This window comes from Pyxicephalus adspersus, chromosome 1, assembly GCF_032062135.1.
Source record: "Pyxicephalus adspersus chromosome 1, UCB_Pads_2.0, whole genome shotgun sequence".
Taxonomy (NCBI): Eukaryota; Metazoa; Chordata; class Amphibia; order Anura; family Pyxicephalidae; genus Pyxicephalus; species Pyxicephalus adspersus.
This window is the reverse complement of record NC_092858.1, coordinates 97,206,828-97,224,308: the sequence shown is the minus strand read 5'-3', so window position 1 is coordinate 97,224,308 and position 17,481 is coordinate 97,206,828. Positions and strand designations below refer to the sequence as shown.

At 39.3% G+C, this 17,481-nt stretch overlaps 1 protein-coding gene across 2 annotated transcripts; it reads left to right on the top strand.

Annotated features, from left to right (window-relative positions):
- Positions 1 to 8,899: 8,899 nt before the first annotated feature.
- LSM10 (LSM10, U7 small nuclear RNA associated) lies at positions 8,900 to 13,189 on the top strand. Of its 2 annotated transcripts, none has more exons than XM_072419789.1 (2): positions 8,900 to 9,004; positions 12,617 to 13,189. In XM_072419789.1, exon 2 carries the CDS (start codon positions 12,625 to 12,627, stop codon positions 12,988 to 12,990), a length of 366 nt encoding a protein of 121 aa, XP_072275890.1. In that variant the 5' UTR covers positions 8,900 to 9,004; positions 12,617 to 12,624; the 3' UTR covers positions 12,991 to 13,189. The 2 variants fall into 2 exon arrangements, with proteins under 2 accessions (XP_072275890.1, XP_072275898.1); XM_072419797.1 differs by lacking the exon at positions 8,900 to 9,004 and adding an exon at positions 9,064 to 9,682.
- The last annotated feature ends 4,292 nt before the right edge of the window (positions 13,190 to 17,481 follow it).

The window sequence follows — 17,481 nt, the reverse complement described above, 5'->3', positions numbered from 1 at the left end:
ATGTATCTTTACACAGAGACTAGTACCACTTAGAAATGATCCTGTTCTGCAAAGACCGCAAGGAGCCATTGAAAGTGGTGTGGAGATCAAAAAATGAGCAAAGGTAGATCACATGTTAATCATTACACAACATTCAAGAGTTTATTATAGAATACTACATGTACTATAAAATCTTTATTTTTTCTGAATTCATCGCATTATGTTAGCAAACACACATTAAGATTTTGTCTTACATTTTTTCTTCTGCTGTTCTAGTTCCTGTTTTGAAACGACTAAGTACAATAAAATTTACACTTAGAAAAAAGTGTATTATTTATATGTGAATCACTGTCATGGGACAGAAATTCCGAAAAGACTGACACATGAGCATGCCTTTGTTGTGCACTGGTATCAGTTATGTCATGTAAATTGTATTTTTTTTGGATTGAATAAAAATGTTAACGTAAAAGTGTCATGATCTTTAAAAGAAAGCAAGTAAGAAAAAACCTATTGACTAATGTAGTCATCCTTTATAGAGATGGATCAGTCAGGAGGTGCTGATGGTAAAAGGGCTAAGGCCAACTCTAGGCACTGCTAATGCCAGAATTTACATGTTAGTTTTAACAATGTCTTACAGAACAAGAATGTAATCTATAGCAGTGGTTCGCAACCTTTGGACTTCACGGACCACTAAATTTACGGGCTCTGGACTCTGCAAAGGGGAAGAAACTGACTGAGGTCATGATACCAGAACCTGCCAACTCTCCAGATACACCGCCCTAAGCCTGCAATGCATACATGAAACATGGTCCCCCCTTCCAGGGGTCCTTCTCCTGACCCCACTGGGGCGTGCACTGGCCAGAGCCAGGACCACAGGTTGGGGACCGCAGATCTATAGCAGTTTTATCAGTCCCTAGTGGTGGTTATATTATTTTTCATTTTCCAGTTTAAGAAATTTTTTTTACAAATACCTGTTTTTCCCAGAAATTCATTGTCACATACAGAGCTCTCTCTCTCTCTCCCTCTCTCTCCCTCTCTCTCCCTCTCTCTCCCTCTCCCCTCATATACAGGGATAAGTGTCTGTAGCTATCCAAGGATATGAAGTATGTTATATGTGGTCCTAAGAGAAGCACAACATTTTCATAGATGAGAACTGTCTATACCAGAACTAAAACACATATTGTAATAGTGGTGGGGATGAGGGAAATTATTATTTATTCCTAACACCACAACAAAATAGTAAGGTTTGTTTTAGATATCAAAACTGTGTAAACTGATCTAGCAAACATAAAAAAACAATCTTTGGGCCTAGATGAAACATTATTTACAAAAACAACTTGCAGTAAGGAACCTCTGAGACTCCCGTTGCTATATTTCAACCTTGGGGATTTTTATGCAAATGCTTGTAATAGCAGAGGATGAAAAAATAAAATAAAAAAATAGCTTGGCATTCTGTATAAAAAAGAAACATAACTGTAGTTCTTACTAAACATTATTACAGCATATCAATTATATATGAGTGAAGTATATCAATATGTAAATTGTATCATTATGTAAGACTTAAACTCCAGGTGGATATTTTACAATTAGCATTTATGATCCATGAGTGTTGTTTTCCTGAGTTTGAAAGATGTACCAAATGCAAGTCTGCAAAACGACATTAACAATAGTTAACCAGTTCACATAGCAGTTCAAAGGCTGTTGAACTGCATATATTTTTGTATGCAGAAAGTCCTGGTAACATGAGGAAGGAGAACTTAAGTTCAATTGCAACCCTTTTCTTGTGAAATGCTGTGTTTTGCCATTTACATCCTTCTTTGCATTTCAATAACTACCGGTATTTAGTGCAAATGTGTATTCTATTAAAACACAAATTCATTTACCCAGAAAGTGCAGCATTTGAAAAGAATGTCTAGTGGGACTTACTCTAAATCCAGTTGTATATTCATTGGAAATCATTTAGTGCATTATGACATACAACTAGTTTTGGTAGCATCATCTTATCTAACATTTAGTCTTTTGTAATTTTATGCACTGCAGCACACTGGGAGACGGATGGGCAGCAGTCTTGGTTAATCAGGGTATGGTTGCTTACTTTAGATAGAATTTCATTTCTTGATGTTGCTGTAGACCAAAGAAAATCCTTGATTGTCTGTGCACCTTGTATATTATAAGGTATTCACACTTAATAGAAATATATTCTGTGTATCTAGCATTCTCAGAGCTAGGTGAGCAATAGCATTCCTTTAATGACTGGCATCCTTTAAAGCTGAACATGGTGACACCACCCTTCAGTGAGCTACATCAATATTTTCTCATCCAGGGTTCTGTGAAACTCTAGGATTTCTCTAGAGGTTGCTAGGGGTTCCTTGAGCAATTTGTGCCTTTCATGTCAGTTTACCTGACACCAATAATCTTTTTAGCTATCTGTAAGAGTGACATTCTCCTCACTGGCCAGCAATGTAAGAGACATTCTTCCCTCTGGCCAGCACTATAATGTAAAGTGAGCTGTGGATATTGTAATTGCAGCAGGAGTTCCCTGAAACTGAAAGTTGTTTCAAAGGTTACTCAAGTTAGAACCTTTGAATAAGGCTGCTCCAGTCTAATAGAAAATTAATAGACTCAATTCTAATTACCCACCACTAGAGGGAAGACATTTCATAAATTATGTTAACTAAAATTTAAAGAGAAACTAAACTGAAAAATGCCTAAAACAAAAAAAAAAAAAATACACTTTCAGTCCTGCAGGCAAGTCTGATCCATCTGGAGGTGTCTTACATCGTGTCCTGCATCGTCCTGACATCCTTTCCCGAGCCAGCGCGCTGGATGGCGCCATTTTTTCTCTTCTTCCTGGTTCTTCTTTCTACTTCACCCGACCCAGGCGCCAGATGGGGTGACGTAGGTTGGAAAAAAAAACTTGCCGATCTCACATGCGCATGCGTGAGATTGGCAAATTTTTCTCTTTTCACGATAAGGCTCTCGGCCATGTGCAGAAGGAGCACCCATTTATTAGGGGGCTTTACGCTTCCATTCATCCCAGAATTAGGGGGCGGTGCTGCACCCTTTTTTTAAAAACAAAACAAAAAAAAATTAATTTTCACTTAACATAAAAGGGTTGTCTACCCTTTTATGTAAAGTGAAATTTCTGAGTTTAGGTACGCTTTAGGTTGAAGTCAAATTGTGATTGTGTAGGATGATACAATATCTGCTTTGGTTTCAGATTTAGCAAACGTACAAAACATTTAAAAAGTTTTAAGCACCTTGTGTTACATTCCTTAAGGAATTCTTTAATTCCAATCTGCGAAGGTATAGAGATCCTGCAGTAGGATTAAGGCGGAACTAAACTAAAAACAAAAAAATGACACTTATCTTTGATCCTGCAGATCCCTCGATGGCGCAGGTCCTTCCCTCGATCCGGTCCCGTGTTGTCCTGGAATTCCTCTTCGTCCCGACACAGAGGAAGCGCCGGGCACCCCCATATTCAATCTTCTCTTCTGTCTTCTTCTTCGGTCTTCTTTCTTCATCATCAAATCTCACACTGCCCAGGTGTGAGGTTGGGTGACACTGTGAAGGGGAAAAAAAAGAGAGATGATCTCACTGCGCATGCACGAGATTGGCATCTCTTTCCTCTAGGACAGTGGTTGCAACTGGTGGTCCATGGCTCTTTTATTTAAAAATTTAGGATGTTGCACTTAAAAAAACAAACAAACAAAATAAAAATAACAACAACATCTTGGGAGTTTAACCACCTGAGCGATAAGCCCCGACCTTGGTACGGGCTTAAAATAGTTACAATTATCGATAAACCCGAACTTTTCTCACTGTATGAAAATACAGTGAGAAAAGTTCGGGTTTATCGATCACCTACCTGGTCCCGCTGCGATCATCCATCGTCGTGTTCCAGTGTCGTCCTCCAGCGTCAGGTGCCTTCTCCGGGAAGAAGAAGCCGGCCGGCGTCTTCTCCCTCTGTGCGTGTACGTCGGCGCGTACGATGACGTCAGCGCGTGTGCGGGAAATTCAAATTGAAAGTCATTCAAACACATTTTGTATTGGATTGAATACAAACTCCTGTATCCAAGCCAATACAAAATAATTCAAAATAAATACAAAGTATGTAATTGGTAAATTCAAACTCTCATTTTGTATTGGATTGGATACAGGAGTTTGTATTCAATCCAATACAAAATGAGAGTTTGAATTTTGTTCTCATTTTGTATTGGATTGAATACAAAGTCCTGTATCCAATCCAATACAAAATAATAGAAAATATATTTATGTGGTTTTGTCTATAGGTATGTGACGGACACTAGGGAGGTTGTTTTAGAAAAATATATTATACAGTATACAGAATTATCGCATTTTCAGTATTTTTCATTTATTTATGAATTCTTGTTTAAGCTGATTTTTGTGTCTTTTATTTAATTTTATTAAAAGTATTTTTTTTTTTTTTACATGATTGTGTGTTTCAAACATTTTTTATATTCATGATATCTACTAGAACCCTGTTCGGACATATTTCTGTAAGTTACAGGTCTACAATTTAAAAAAAAAATTTCATGAAAAACAGTGTAACGCTTTTAGAACAGAAATCTAGACCTCAGTGTAACGCCCAGGTGGTTAAGTACGCTTTGGAAAACGTTTAAAGCTGATCCTGGGCAACACAAAACTCGCCTTCCCACATTTCCCTCTCCCTTCCCCCCTAACGTATCTCTGAGATAAAAGAAATCATTTTCATATCCATAGATGTGGACAGAGGACCCTCCACCTCCTGTCTTCTTTCTGTAGATGGGCTTAAAGTGACATCAGCATGGCATAATAAATTATGGTAAATCCCCAACAAATGGGACAAATTATAAAAACCTAACAGAGGTTCTAACTCCTTGCCATTTTATCCAGTATTTCATGGCTGGAACCTCGCTTAAAGGATTCTAGTTTCATTGGGCTCAAGAACAGATTATGTCCACTGAAAACACCTATGGACACTTACCTGATAAACAAAAAATATATGCAAAGGTCAGTATTTGTAAGGTAAGGTTAAGCCACTAAGGAATCTAACAATTTCTAATTCCCAAGTCATCTATTGATGTTCAACTGATGTAAAATGATAAGACATGCACAAGAAATGATTGTGGGTACTGTACTTACAAAAAACATTAAACACATTCCACCGAAATACTAATCAGGTAAAGTTGTACTTTTACTGTACAAAACATAAAGAATTACATCACATATGCGTGACAACAGGGATGAGAGTGATGAATTTGACATATTGTGCAGATTTACTCATAAATGATTGCAAGAGCTTTGGGGACGTCAATGGTATACAGTTTCAGTTTAACTTTGCCTTGCCTATGACTCACACTCACTTTGCTAAAATGGTGAATTTTCCTGAAATCCCCAAATTGTTGCTGAAATTTCAGAGTAATGGAAACTCTCAATTTTGCTTTTCTCTACACATGACAAACCCATCTCAAAATTCTGTGCAAACTTTTTACTTTAAAGCTGCGTACACACTTGCAATTTTTGTCGTTGGAAAGGATCTTTCACGATCCTTTCCAACGACAAGGGACTGCACGATGCATGAACGGTGCTGTACATACAGCACCGTTCATGCTCTATGGAGAGGGGAGGGGGAGAGCGACGGAGCGGCATCCTGCTGCGCGCTCTCCCCCTTCCCTTTCATTAGGATCGGTTGTTGTCCATCGTCCGTGGATCCGGCAGGTCGGTCGTTCGGACGATGGACGACACCGACTGTACACACGGCAGATTTTCGCCCGATATTTGGCCGATGCCGATTATCGGGCGATAAAAATCTGCCGTGTGTACGTAGCTTAAGTGTCCGTGCATATTAGAAAAACACTGTTACATTGTCCTGCAGACTTAAGTGACTGTCCATATATTCATCTTTCCTACATTGCTTAGTCATTAGTTTCTTCGACATACAGTAGCTGGCACTAAAATCAGTGGTGGTGACTAGTGTTGGTCGAATAGCTCACTATTCGATTCGGCAGTTATTCGCTCGAATATAGCAAAAAAATTCGGGTGGTCGAATGTCAAAGTCGAACACCATTAAAGTCAATGGGAGGAAAAATTCGGGTTTTTTTCAGCACTGTGTACTTCTACAGCCTCCAAACAGATGTAAAAAGATACACTGTAAAAGGATACATAAAAAGATACATTGTAAAAAGATAAATAACACTATTACATACCCTTGTACTTCACATGAAGATTAAAGAGCACCTGTCACATCAATTTTAGGCTAAAGGTAGGTACACACTTCCAATAATTATTGTTAGAAAATGAACGATTACGACCGATTAACGATTATGCACGATTATACTTGAACAATCATATTGTGCACAATTCTGTACATGCTGTAACAATATGATCGTTCAAATATAATCCACCAACAGTCTGCACACACTAGATACAATCGCTTGAACGATGCAGGGAGGGACATGTAAAGGAGAAAGTGTACCACAGAAACATGCACGATCACTGAACAACCGTACACGATAGATAGTGAAAGATCGCCGGCCAATCAGATCCACTGTGGCGGTCGTTCATTTCCAACGACAATCCTCGTTCGTCGGCGTCCTTGGTCACTTTTTTTTTGGCCAATCGGTTGTTCATCGGTCGTTTGTCAGTCGTTTCTAACGATAATTATTGGGCGTGTGTATGCAGCTTTAGTCTACACGGACTGTTTCCCCAGCGTTTAACCTGAGGCTTTTTAAAGCCCATGTTTGAAGTCCACATGCATTCCCATGGGCTAATCTGACCAGAGCTGTCAGCATAGTAAAGCTCCGCTGATTGCTCTGCTCCCTGATTTGCTGAGGAAAGGGAAATCCTGATGATGCCTTTGCTGTCATCAGGCTTTCCCTTTCCTCAGGGAGCAGAGCAATCAGCGGAGCTTTACTATGCTGACAGCTCTGCTCCTCTGATCGATCCTGCAGCCCTAGAGGAGGAGGTGACATGTTCTGTATGTGTAATACATGTCACAGCTCCTCTAGCGCTGCGGGAGTAATCAGGGGAGCAGAGCTGTCAGTATTGTAAAGCTCCGTTGATTGCTCTGCTCCCTGAGGAAAGGGAAAGCCTGATGACAGCAAAGGATCACAGAGCAGTAGAGGTATGAATGGACATAGTATTTCCATTCATTGCCCTCCTATTGCCTGCGGTTACAGCTAATTGAAGGCACCTGCTTTCAATTAGCTGTGACCGCAAAGTTCCCACGTCCAGGAATCCCACAATGACATTATATGTTGGATAACCTGTAAAAAATAAAAAAAGAACAAGTTAAAAAAAAAACACATACGAAATAAATAATTTAAGAAAAAAAAAAATTCTTTTTTTTTTTTTTTTCCTCCAGAATTTTTGCTGTCGAATCCCGTGTTTTTCGGGTCGGGTCTACCCGAATTCGAACAGCCATATTCAGGTTGAATATAGGGACAACCCAAATTCGAACATCAACACTAGTGGTGACGTCTATTCCTTAGTCATGTGACAATGCTTGAGGCTTAGCAATTTTTTGCTAGGCTTGAACATTGTCACTCAATGCAGGGCAGTATAAAGGATCTACGTAGGGCTTTGAGATGCTTTGCATTGTGCTTGGTACAATTACTAAACAAACACTATGCCATTTTTACTACTATCTTATGTAGTGGGCAATGATGAGGGGATTGACTGTGATGAAGCATGGCACAGGCGGCAATACCTGCCCTATTGAAAATCGTATATTCAGAGTTTAATGTGTGCACAGGGCACTGATTATGCTACATAGCTCTTGGCCTTTTTGAGAACCCCTTCCTCCCAGTCCAATAGTAACCACTAACAAACAAATATGTGCAGCTAAATCAAAGTAGGACTGGATTTGTAACTTCTTGTATACAGACTCCTGACCACTACACTCTGTAAGCTGTACATTACATATTTCTGATTGCTGACTGATTGTGTTGTCTTTTGCACACTCCCAACTGCTGCCTTCCAGATGTCACTTCGACAATCCATGTCCAACCTCCCCTACCCCAAATATCCACAGCTCTCACCTCCGCACACATCCATAGCTATCAGATCTAGCTATGCCCCCTATACACTGCACACACCTCTCACCAGGGGTCTTGTACTCTATGTTAGTGTAGGGGGGAGGTTTGGAACCCTACAGCAGCCACGATGGGCATGGAGAAAGCTGCCCAGTACAATTGTAAACATGGTGGGCAGCGCTCTGAGAAAATTAGCTACCATTGAGATGTCCAATATTTAGTGCTAAAACTGGAACCCAACTTCACCTCTTTCTCCCTGGTGCATAACCCTAACCCTAATACTAGTGTCTAACCCTAACCCCCCACCCCCTACCTAATGCCTAGGCAGAAACTAACCAGATCAGGACCTAATGCTAAACCTCCAGATAACTGCCTGGACTATTTTGATGGAACCCAAGTCTTGGCATCCATGACACAGCCAGTAGATGAGTGCCTGGCGCTATAGATGCCCGTAGTGGCACCCCCTCCATTTTAATTGATCTAGCACCCTGGGCAATGACTCCTGGGGTACTATGTGTCTTAGGTTTAAAAGTTTCTAGTGCAGCAAATTTTGGCAAATTTAGGCGATGATTTAACGTCTATAAAACACCTTTACACACAACCAAACATGGCTAGGGAAACTGATTCAATGATTCAAAAAAGGTACCAGCATGCCCTACCACTGAACACAGTCTTCATTCATAAACCTGCACTATAAAGCTGTAATATTATCACTGTGATATAGAACAAATATGTTTCCTTCACTTTATTTACTCTCTGTAAAGAAGCCTACACAGCACCATCTGCTACAATGTCCTGGCTGTACCTCACACTTATATACTAAATGCGGTTGCCCTGGTCACACCCAGGAAACGCGTCATTGGTGTATTTCCCTGCCAGTCATTGATTGCGAGCATTCACAGGCTGAGGGTGATCACGTGGCTGTTTGTGTCTTTTCCCGGGGTTACGGTGTAAATACAGGAGAGATATCCGGAGAGAGCAGACCTCAGGTTTGTAGCGGTGTGTGAGCCGGAGAGGGACCGGTCATACTAAACAGATAATTATAATTCTGTATTGTCAGCACCTGGCCACACTAAAGTCACAACTTCCATCCTCTGCACTTCCCACGTGCTGATGCTATGAGCCTGAACTCTTTGGAAGGGGGGGGGGGTTAGTAAAAGGTTATTTTTGTTTTTCTGTAGACATATCAGGAAGTGAGAGGAGATTATTTAACTAGATCACTGCATGTGTAAATGTTTCCAGCCAGAGTAGGAATGAATATGGCCAAGGATATTTACTCGGTGGGACAGAATCGGTCCATACCTGTTAGTCTGGCATGGTAGATTGCTGCAACATCTTGAAATGGTCACCAGCATTTGTCTTGATTGACAAAAATCTTCCTAACATAAGCTGCTATTCAAATAAGTGCCTCATCAAGAGTTTACATTTCCATGAGCCTTTTTTTACAATGATGGAAAAAATGCCAAAATTTCACATGTGCAGTGGGATCAGTACTTCTCATTCGTTTACTGCCGGCTACATCACCAGATCCTGTGCAGTGTGAGATTGGGTGATATGGGCAGAAGGTGGTGGCACTCGGTGCTTCCTCTGCGCCAGGATGAAGACAGACAGCAGGATGGCGTGGGACTTAATCAAAGACATCTCTGTTGAGATCTGAGGATAAGTAGGTATGTGAAGTTTTTTTATTTTGAGTTTAGTTTCGCTTTAAGCAGTATCTTCAGGTAATCCCCGGGTTACAGAGGAAGTGGTAGGTTTGTTCTTAAGTTGAATTTGTATATAAGTTGGAAAAGGACATTATTTTAATAAATACAATTAGGACAGATGTTTGTCCCAACATAATATTAGGCAGTGTGGTGTCAGTTACTGTATAAATGCTCACTGTGAGCTAATCACAAACAAAGCAAAAACAAATCTTTATGAAGCCTAGACATTCATTAACTTCTGGAGCAAGCTGTGCTTCAATATGGGAAAAGAAACAACTGCAGAGTTTGTCTTGCTCATTAAATAGTTCCAAGAGACTGCAGAAAGCGCTCACCCCCTAAGATCACTCACAACCTCAGCTGTGTTTAGCAAAAGATTTCTTCTGCAAGTCATACAAACCAATCCCCTCCACTCCAAGCCTCTGTGCTGCATAGGAGCAAGCAGCAAAACCCAGTTCGTATCTAGGAGGCGTCTGTATGTCAGAAGTCCTTTACCCAGGAACTACCTGTATTGGGAAGAAGGTTGAGGTGGGGGTACTGTTAGATAAGATTTCAGATTCTGCATTCATTAGCAATGTGTGTTCTATATCCTTAGCATTTTCAGCAGGTCAGCAATCGAACATCACAGCTGTTTCTGGCCGTTACCTTACCCCTTACCCTTACCCCTGAAAACCCAGCTACCCAATTATTATCTTTTGTTTACAAAGCACCAACATAATGTAACAACGTAATATACCTAGGGTGTACCTACCTGAAGGGCTGCAATGCTGGACTCATTGAAACAGCACATCATTTAAGATTGCAAGAATTTCCTGCTATAGGCCAAAAGGTAGAACTTTTTTTTTTATAAAACGGATGCAGGTTAATTGGGTTTTAGAACCACAGATTTAACATAGAGAAATTTTCCACTGGATCCCTCAAAGTGGATATTTCATTCAAATCACCTACTATATAGGTGGGAAACATACCTGTAAAGGGTGATCAGTCATCATTACTCACATTCCACAAAACTTCTTGGTATATTGAAGAGGTTTCGCTTTAGTGAGCTAAGCTAAGATAAGAGCTGTAAAATTGCTAAGCCGATGGTCTCACATTGCTATTGGCAGTAAAAATCCCTTGTATTCAGGACACTTTAATCCAATCAACATGGAATGTAACTAGGCAGATGATAATTGTCCAGGAACAAAATGGGAGGAGAGGTAACGTGGAGCCACATGGTTTTAGTTGTGTAATTCCATCCTTGGAAGTTTAAATAGCTGTTAGTCCTTTATATTCTAACTACATTTACAACTGACTTGAGGACAATTGAACTGAACATAGGCCAGACCAAGTACAATCCACAACTTTTCCACACCCCATCATTTACTCTAGATTGAATTATTAAAACAGTAAATGCAAACCCAATAAGCCAGATCCATTTCATATTCATGAGCCAAGTGTGTTTTAAACTCATGTGGAGTTGGACTTATAGCGAACCTTTTTGCCGGGATAGGATTGGGTGATGTAGGCAGAAGCTGAAAGACAAGAAAGAAGATGGCAGAGCCTGATGCTTCTTTCTCGCTAGGACAAAGGTGGATAACTCGATGGCATGGGATGCAATTCTGGAAGGCCCTCCATTTTACTTTAAAAGTAAAAAAGTGATGATTTTCTAAGAAACATCTAGGAATGTTAACTATACCTAAATAGTACCTTGAAAGTGCTCTTTGTTTTCTCCTAAATTAGCAGTGCATATAGTAATTTCCATATAGTTGCTGCATATCTGAAGTGTCATATTATTTAGGCACTGCTTCTCTAACAGTCTCACAAGACTAGGATTAGGATTCGGTGATGGTATTACTGTTCTGTTCACAGGAAACTACCTGGTGATCTATAATGTAAGGCTTTTCCATCATTTGCTTTATTTAGTATGTGCTTTCTGCACTTCTACTTCTTCTGAACACTCCAGATTCAGTAATCAAATCTCCAGTTATCAGGTGGACAACTCTGAGACAAGTAAGCTAATCCTTGCCCTCTAAAAAGATGGCAGCCTCAAAACAAGGCATGATACATAAGTAATGGTAAGAACAAGAGCTCATAGTAGCCCAGAACAAAACTGGGGATTAGTCCTTTGCCATATGCTTGCTTTATTAGGTAAAACTTTCACACTACTATTTTTGGTCCACATTCTGAGTCTGGCCACTTCCAGCTTCTCCTTCCAGGGAGTTAGATTTCCCTTGTACTATGAGTCAAACATCCCCAGAGAAAGCTGAACAGTTGATGATAATGCAGAGGAAACATTTCACAAATTAGAGCTTTAGGACTTACAACACCTCTTAAACTGTAGTAGTAGCAGAGCGAGTTACGGGGGAACTCAAGCCAGAAATGAAACAAACATGACCGTGCTGCTGCATGTAAATGTATTTAACCACCCGTGCATTTTACAATATACGTGAATTGTTTCTGTCCTGCAGAGAAGTAATCACACAATAGTATGACTTGAGCCTTGACCCTTAAAACGGTCCTTAATAGATTGTAATGCACTACAGGGCATGAAAATGTAAGTTATTGTTGCAGAAGAGAACAATGCACTTTCTTTATGCCAGCATTTTATACGAGCAGATCATCAGCCTAAAATATGCATTAATACTTCTGCCTAATATATGTTTTATCAGCCTAAAATATGCATTAATCCTTCTGCTCAATATATATATATATATGTGTGTGTGTGTGTGTGTGTGTGTGTTTTTTTTGTAAACGCTTAATGTACAGTATCATCTGGTACTTGTTGTTATGCATCCCAATATAAGTCTTGCTAACTTTTGTAATGAGTGACATTTGTGCATTACACTCGCCACATTAACTTTAATATGTCCAATGGTTTCATTTTATGTTTTAATATTATTACATGATGTTTCTTTATAGGTGTCAGTATGGAAATAAGCCACTCTGTGAAGGAGAGAACTATTGCAGAAAATAGCCTAGTAATCCTTTTACAGGGACTGCATGGACATACTACTACTGTTGACCTAAGAGATGAAAGCTCTGCTAAAGGTTCAGTTATAAATGTGGATGCATTTATGAACGTACGTCTGGCAAAGGTCACTTATACAGACCGCCAGGGTAAGAAATCTAAGCTTGATGACTTGTTTATCAATGGACGCAATGTGCGCTACATCCATATTCCAGAGGAAGTGGATATCATTCACACTATTGAAGAACAGCTAAAGAAGATACAAAATGTCCGTGGATTCGGTGGAAAGGGAAGAAAGGAATTTGCTTCAAAGAAGTACAGATGATCTACATCTTGTGAGGAGCAAAACAATGGTGCTGTGTAATATGTACCTTATATTAGGGCTTGTATGTAAAGTACCAAAGGCCTGTATGTCAAGGACTAATTCATTAATAATAATATGCTTTCCAGCAATACTTGCATAACTGAAGTCCTACAGGCTGACTTTAAAAAGTTTTGAATTAAACATTTCTTTTGAATCTTTAGAGGTTTATAGTAATACAAGATATTTTTGTTTGCTGTGTGACAGTGTTTGGTTGAATGATGTTGGAAATCTGAATAAGTGTTTGTGTGTCTTGATGGCAAGAGAGTATGAGAGGAGTCTTTTTATTTTTTGACATCTTTTGAAAGTATATTTACCCCATACATAATTGTATCATCACACATTTGCTTTAGCTTTTTTGTTTTTGTTTTCCTTCATTGGTTGTGTAAAAAACATTTGAACTGAAAATCCTTGGTTGTATGATAATGTATGAGATGAGGCCTTGGCTTTACCCTCTGTTCAAATTTGGTGGTTGTGTTGAGTGTTCTGTAAGGCCAGGTCATTTGAATTCCCCTTGGAAGTTGTGAGAGAACGCAATGTACAATAGAACACTGCGTGCAAACACAGATTCTCATCATAGCCAGTTGGCACCACTGACTTCACCCTTGTATTTTATTGTGGGCACAGATTCTTGGCACTTACACGTTATTGTGTAATGCTTTGTGTGTGCCAACTTAACCTCCATGGATAATTTAAAGATGTTATCGCTACTGCTGACATTTTCTGTGCCTAGTAATAATGAGGGAGGTAAAGTTTCATCATGTACAAAAACTGTTTATGATTTTTTTTTTCCATTTTAGGTTTAGTAGTTTCCTGGTTGAGGCCAAGTAGATGATTAAACCACCATGTCCGTTACAGCATAGTACACAACTGATTGATTCACTGCTGTTTCCTTGCAACTTCTGGACTGGAAATTACTCGTGAGACCAGGCTGATAAATATAGCTGTATACCTTTAATGGAAGGAGAGGCAAGCTCCAGTCTTTTAACAGACATCTATTTTATTTAAATGAGCATAAAATAAGCTATACTTGTGTGGTTTGTCTGTTCCTAGTGAATTTGTATTCGTTGTTTTCTATAGAAGAATAGAAATTACTGATGTTCTCCCTACACTTTGTTAGATTAATCTCAATGGTATGCTGGTTTATGTCTGGTTTGAGTTTGTTTATAGCATGCATGTGTGTGCATATGTATATCAGATACCAGTTGTGTAGGTAACTAATGTTCAAACCTTGATGAGTAATCTTATGTTTGGAAAATGAGTCATCCTGCTTACTTGCAATCCAGGCCACGTCAGCTTTAGCAAATACCACACTAAAAAAACATCTGTGACACATCAACTTCTTTATCCGTGGGAACCTATTTGCTTTGTTGGGTGGAACAACTTTCTTCTAATAAACAAGATTGTCTAATTAGTATCCATTATTTCAGAGTAAATTGATAAGTTTTTGGGAAGGCCTTTTTGGATAATGGCTGTTCATAAGTCAGTTCATTCTAAAAAAGCAGTTACCAGCCTTAAAAAATACAGAATTTAGATAATGAGGAAAACAGTTTCAAACAATCCTTGCAGAAAAGGCTGCTGGTCAAATGTCCTTGTTGCATGGTAGGTTATGAAACATGACAGTAGTTCTGTGTTTTTAAAGTACATTTGTCGTTGCTGATTTTTTTTTATAAACCGTAATTGCCTGCCTGTTATATTGACCCTTTACCTGGAGTACTCTCTGAATTTCTGACTAGGAATAATATGATAAATAATAGTTGTGGAGAGTTGGAGGGGGAAACCCTCATACTAGCTTTCAGGTCTTTGGATACCCATTGCTATAAATACTATATCTACAACTCACAGTATATTGGTGTGGTGGTCAAGGGAATAAATGTTTCTTACATTGCTGTCTAGGGGGAAGTATATCACCCTTACAGATAGCCAAAAAGATCATTGGTGTCAGTAAAACTGACCTGAGAGTCACAAACTGCTCAATGATCAAGGAACTCTTTGCAGTTCCACAGAACACTCCAAAGCAGGAGGGATAATATGGCAGCCAGGAACCTAGCCTTGCAGGAGGGGTCAGCAAAGAATCCATGTTCATTTCACAGCCCCTTATTTATTGTTCTCATGTTTGCAATTGAAGGGACAAGCTTTGTTATACATAGGAATACCTGATCTTCACATATTACTGAATCAACAGAACCACTGCTAGTGTATTACATAAACCGGCGTCATTTTTAAACTAAAGCTTCCATCAGACACATCTGAAACTTTCCAACTTTGCAACTAATACAATTTGCTAATGGTTGTTTTTGTCAGGAGGTAAACCTGATAAATAAAATAGCTCATGGTTAAATCGGGCCAGGCGCCAGCCCCCAGGCCCTCAATGAGATATATTTGGTCTGCAGATGTTTGATGTGGGCTGACTCATATTGGGTGTAGTTTGTGGTAACAATATCATGCTGCAGCCCACACACACTGCAATAGAAACATTGTGCACATTATACACTACCGCTGTGATGATGCTAACAATGAGTACTACAAAATAAAGTGGACCTGAAGTCTAAAAGTACACATCCACACCCTGATTGTGGGCTACATATTATTACCAGTTTGTTGCAGATGAGCAGAAAAAAAGATAAATCTGAAAAATCAATTCCCTGGCACTTCTTGAGCACATATCCTAAGCAGCTCACTCTTCCAGTGCATTTTTGGGGATAGTTGCCAGCTGGCTTATCGACCGGTTTCTCCGGCTTTGCTTCAAAGAAAATCATTTTTATAAAACTCCTATTCATCTGACCCATTCTGCTTATTGTCTTACCAAAATGCTTTATATTTCTGCAGAAAGCAGTTGCCAGTTATGGAAAAGCAACAGAAAGGTGTGTGGGAAGACACTGGCTCTAGCCCTTTAAGCCTCTTCTGGTTTGTACAAAGTAGTTGATTGCCAAGTTTTTTTTTTCTCTCTCTACTATCATAAGAAAAATGGATCAGAGTTCAGAAGAGGTGACTGTATAAAGAAGAATAATTTTAAATACAATGACACCTTCTAATTCCTTTCTTCTGCAATTAAAGTGTATCCAAAGCCATGAACACACATGTATTATATATCACATCCTACCAATCTTTATTTGTCATGGTTGCATCAATTTATTCCAATTTATTTTTATCTGGTGATCCTGCCAGCAAAATAATGACCTAAGGCAATGCACACTAACTATACTATGTCTGTGGAGAAACAGTGATGTCCCTCTAGAATGAGCTACAAACTAACCCCCCCCCCCCCCATCCTATTTTCTGTTATATGGATGAGGGGTGTTTTGTAGTTCACATCTGTGGACACAATGAGAAGTCATGGAGTTATCAGCATGCATGAAAGATAAATACATAGATAGCATCTATACGGCACTCACCATTATAAATTTAAATAACAAACTAAGCCAGATACATTTTGTGACACACTGTGGGCAGAGCCATGTAACTCGTTCTGATACTCCCCACAGATTAGCCATGCACCCAGAATTACTGATTTATTATACAGAAGCTATTTGCATTTTTAAAGGGAAGCAACATTCAATTATTTACATTAAAAACAAATCATGACTTAAGTCACATTGTGTGGCTCCCACAACAACACATGTTGGTCACACATGATTGGATAAAGTCAGCACAGCTTCACCTTATTTTCCCTTTACCTATTGAAAAGAAGTGATCATGTGCAAGCAAACATCCTGTTTTAAAGTCCCTTGCATATGATTTTCACTTTGCCTATACATCCCTGCATGTTAAAATGCTGAAAATTAGAATTAAAATGTACATAATATACATTAATGTTTTGTGTTGCTAGGGCATTGAGCAGACCAAAGATCAGCCAGCTATCTTTTCACCCTGCCCATGCTGGCTCTGGTTATTCTGCACTCATAATCTCATAAAATTGTTTTTTTTACCCCCTAGGGCATAAATGATAAAACAGCAGAGGCCACAGCCAGTAGGGGAGGATACAAGCTGCTATCAGGTGTGGAATATATATGGGGTACAGTCCCCCAATTGCATAAAAAGTAATTTTACTTACATTAGACTTTCCTTAAATTCTGCTCTTACTGATTACCTGACCTAAACAGAAGGGAAGAGCTCTGCAATGGGGGCACAAAATGCAATGTAATCCTAGCAGATATTCTGTTCCTTGGGTTTTGCACTGAAAATGTTCTCACTTCCGGTTGTCTGTGACCCCAGTGACACTGACAGGTAAATCTACCCACTGGGGACAGAGGCAGCAATACCTTCATCGTGTGCTCTATATCTATAGAATGTTGCAGTGATTTAGCACAGACTTTACTATAGATATCTTTATATTGGGTACAATTGCTAAATAGATGCACCGAGTTGTTAGGGACTCATTCTCCTAAAATTTGCCATGTGTACCAGACATTGCATTGTTGTATTGTGAGGTTGTATGGGCGCCATAGCGGGTAA

What these genes read in the sequence shown, in the direction of transcription:
- LSM10 (XM_072419789.1), top strand. Translation starts at nt 12,625, where the DNA reads ATGGAAATAAGCCACTCTGTGAAGGAGAGAACTATTGCAGAAAATAGC.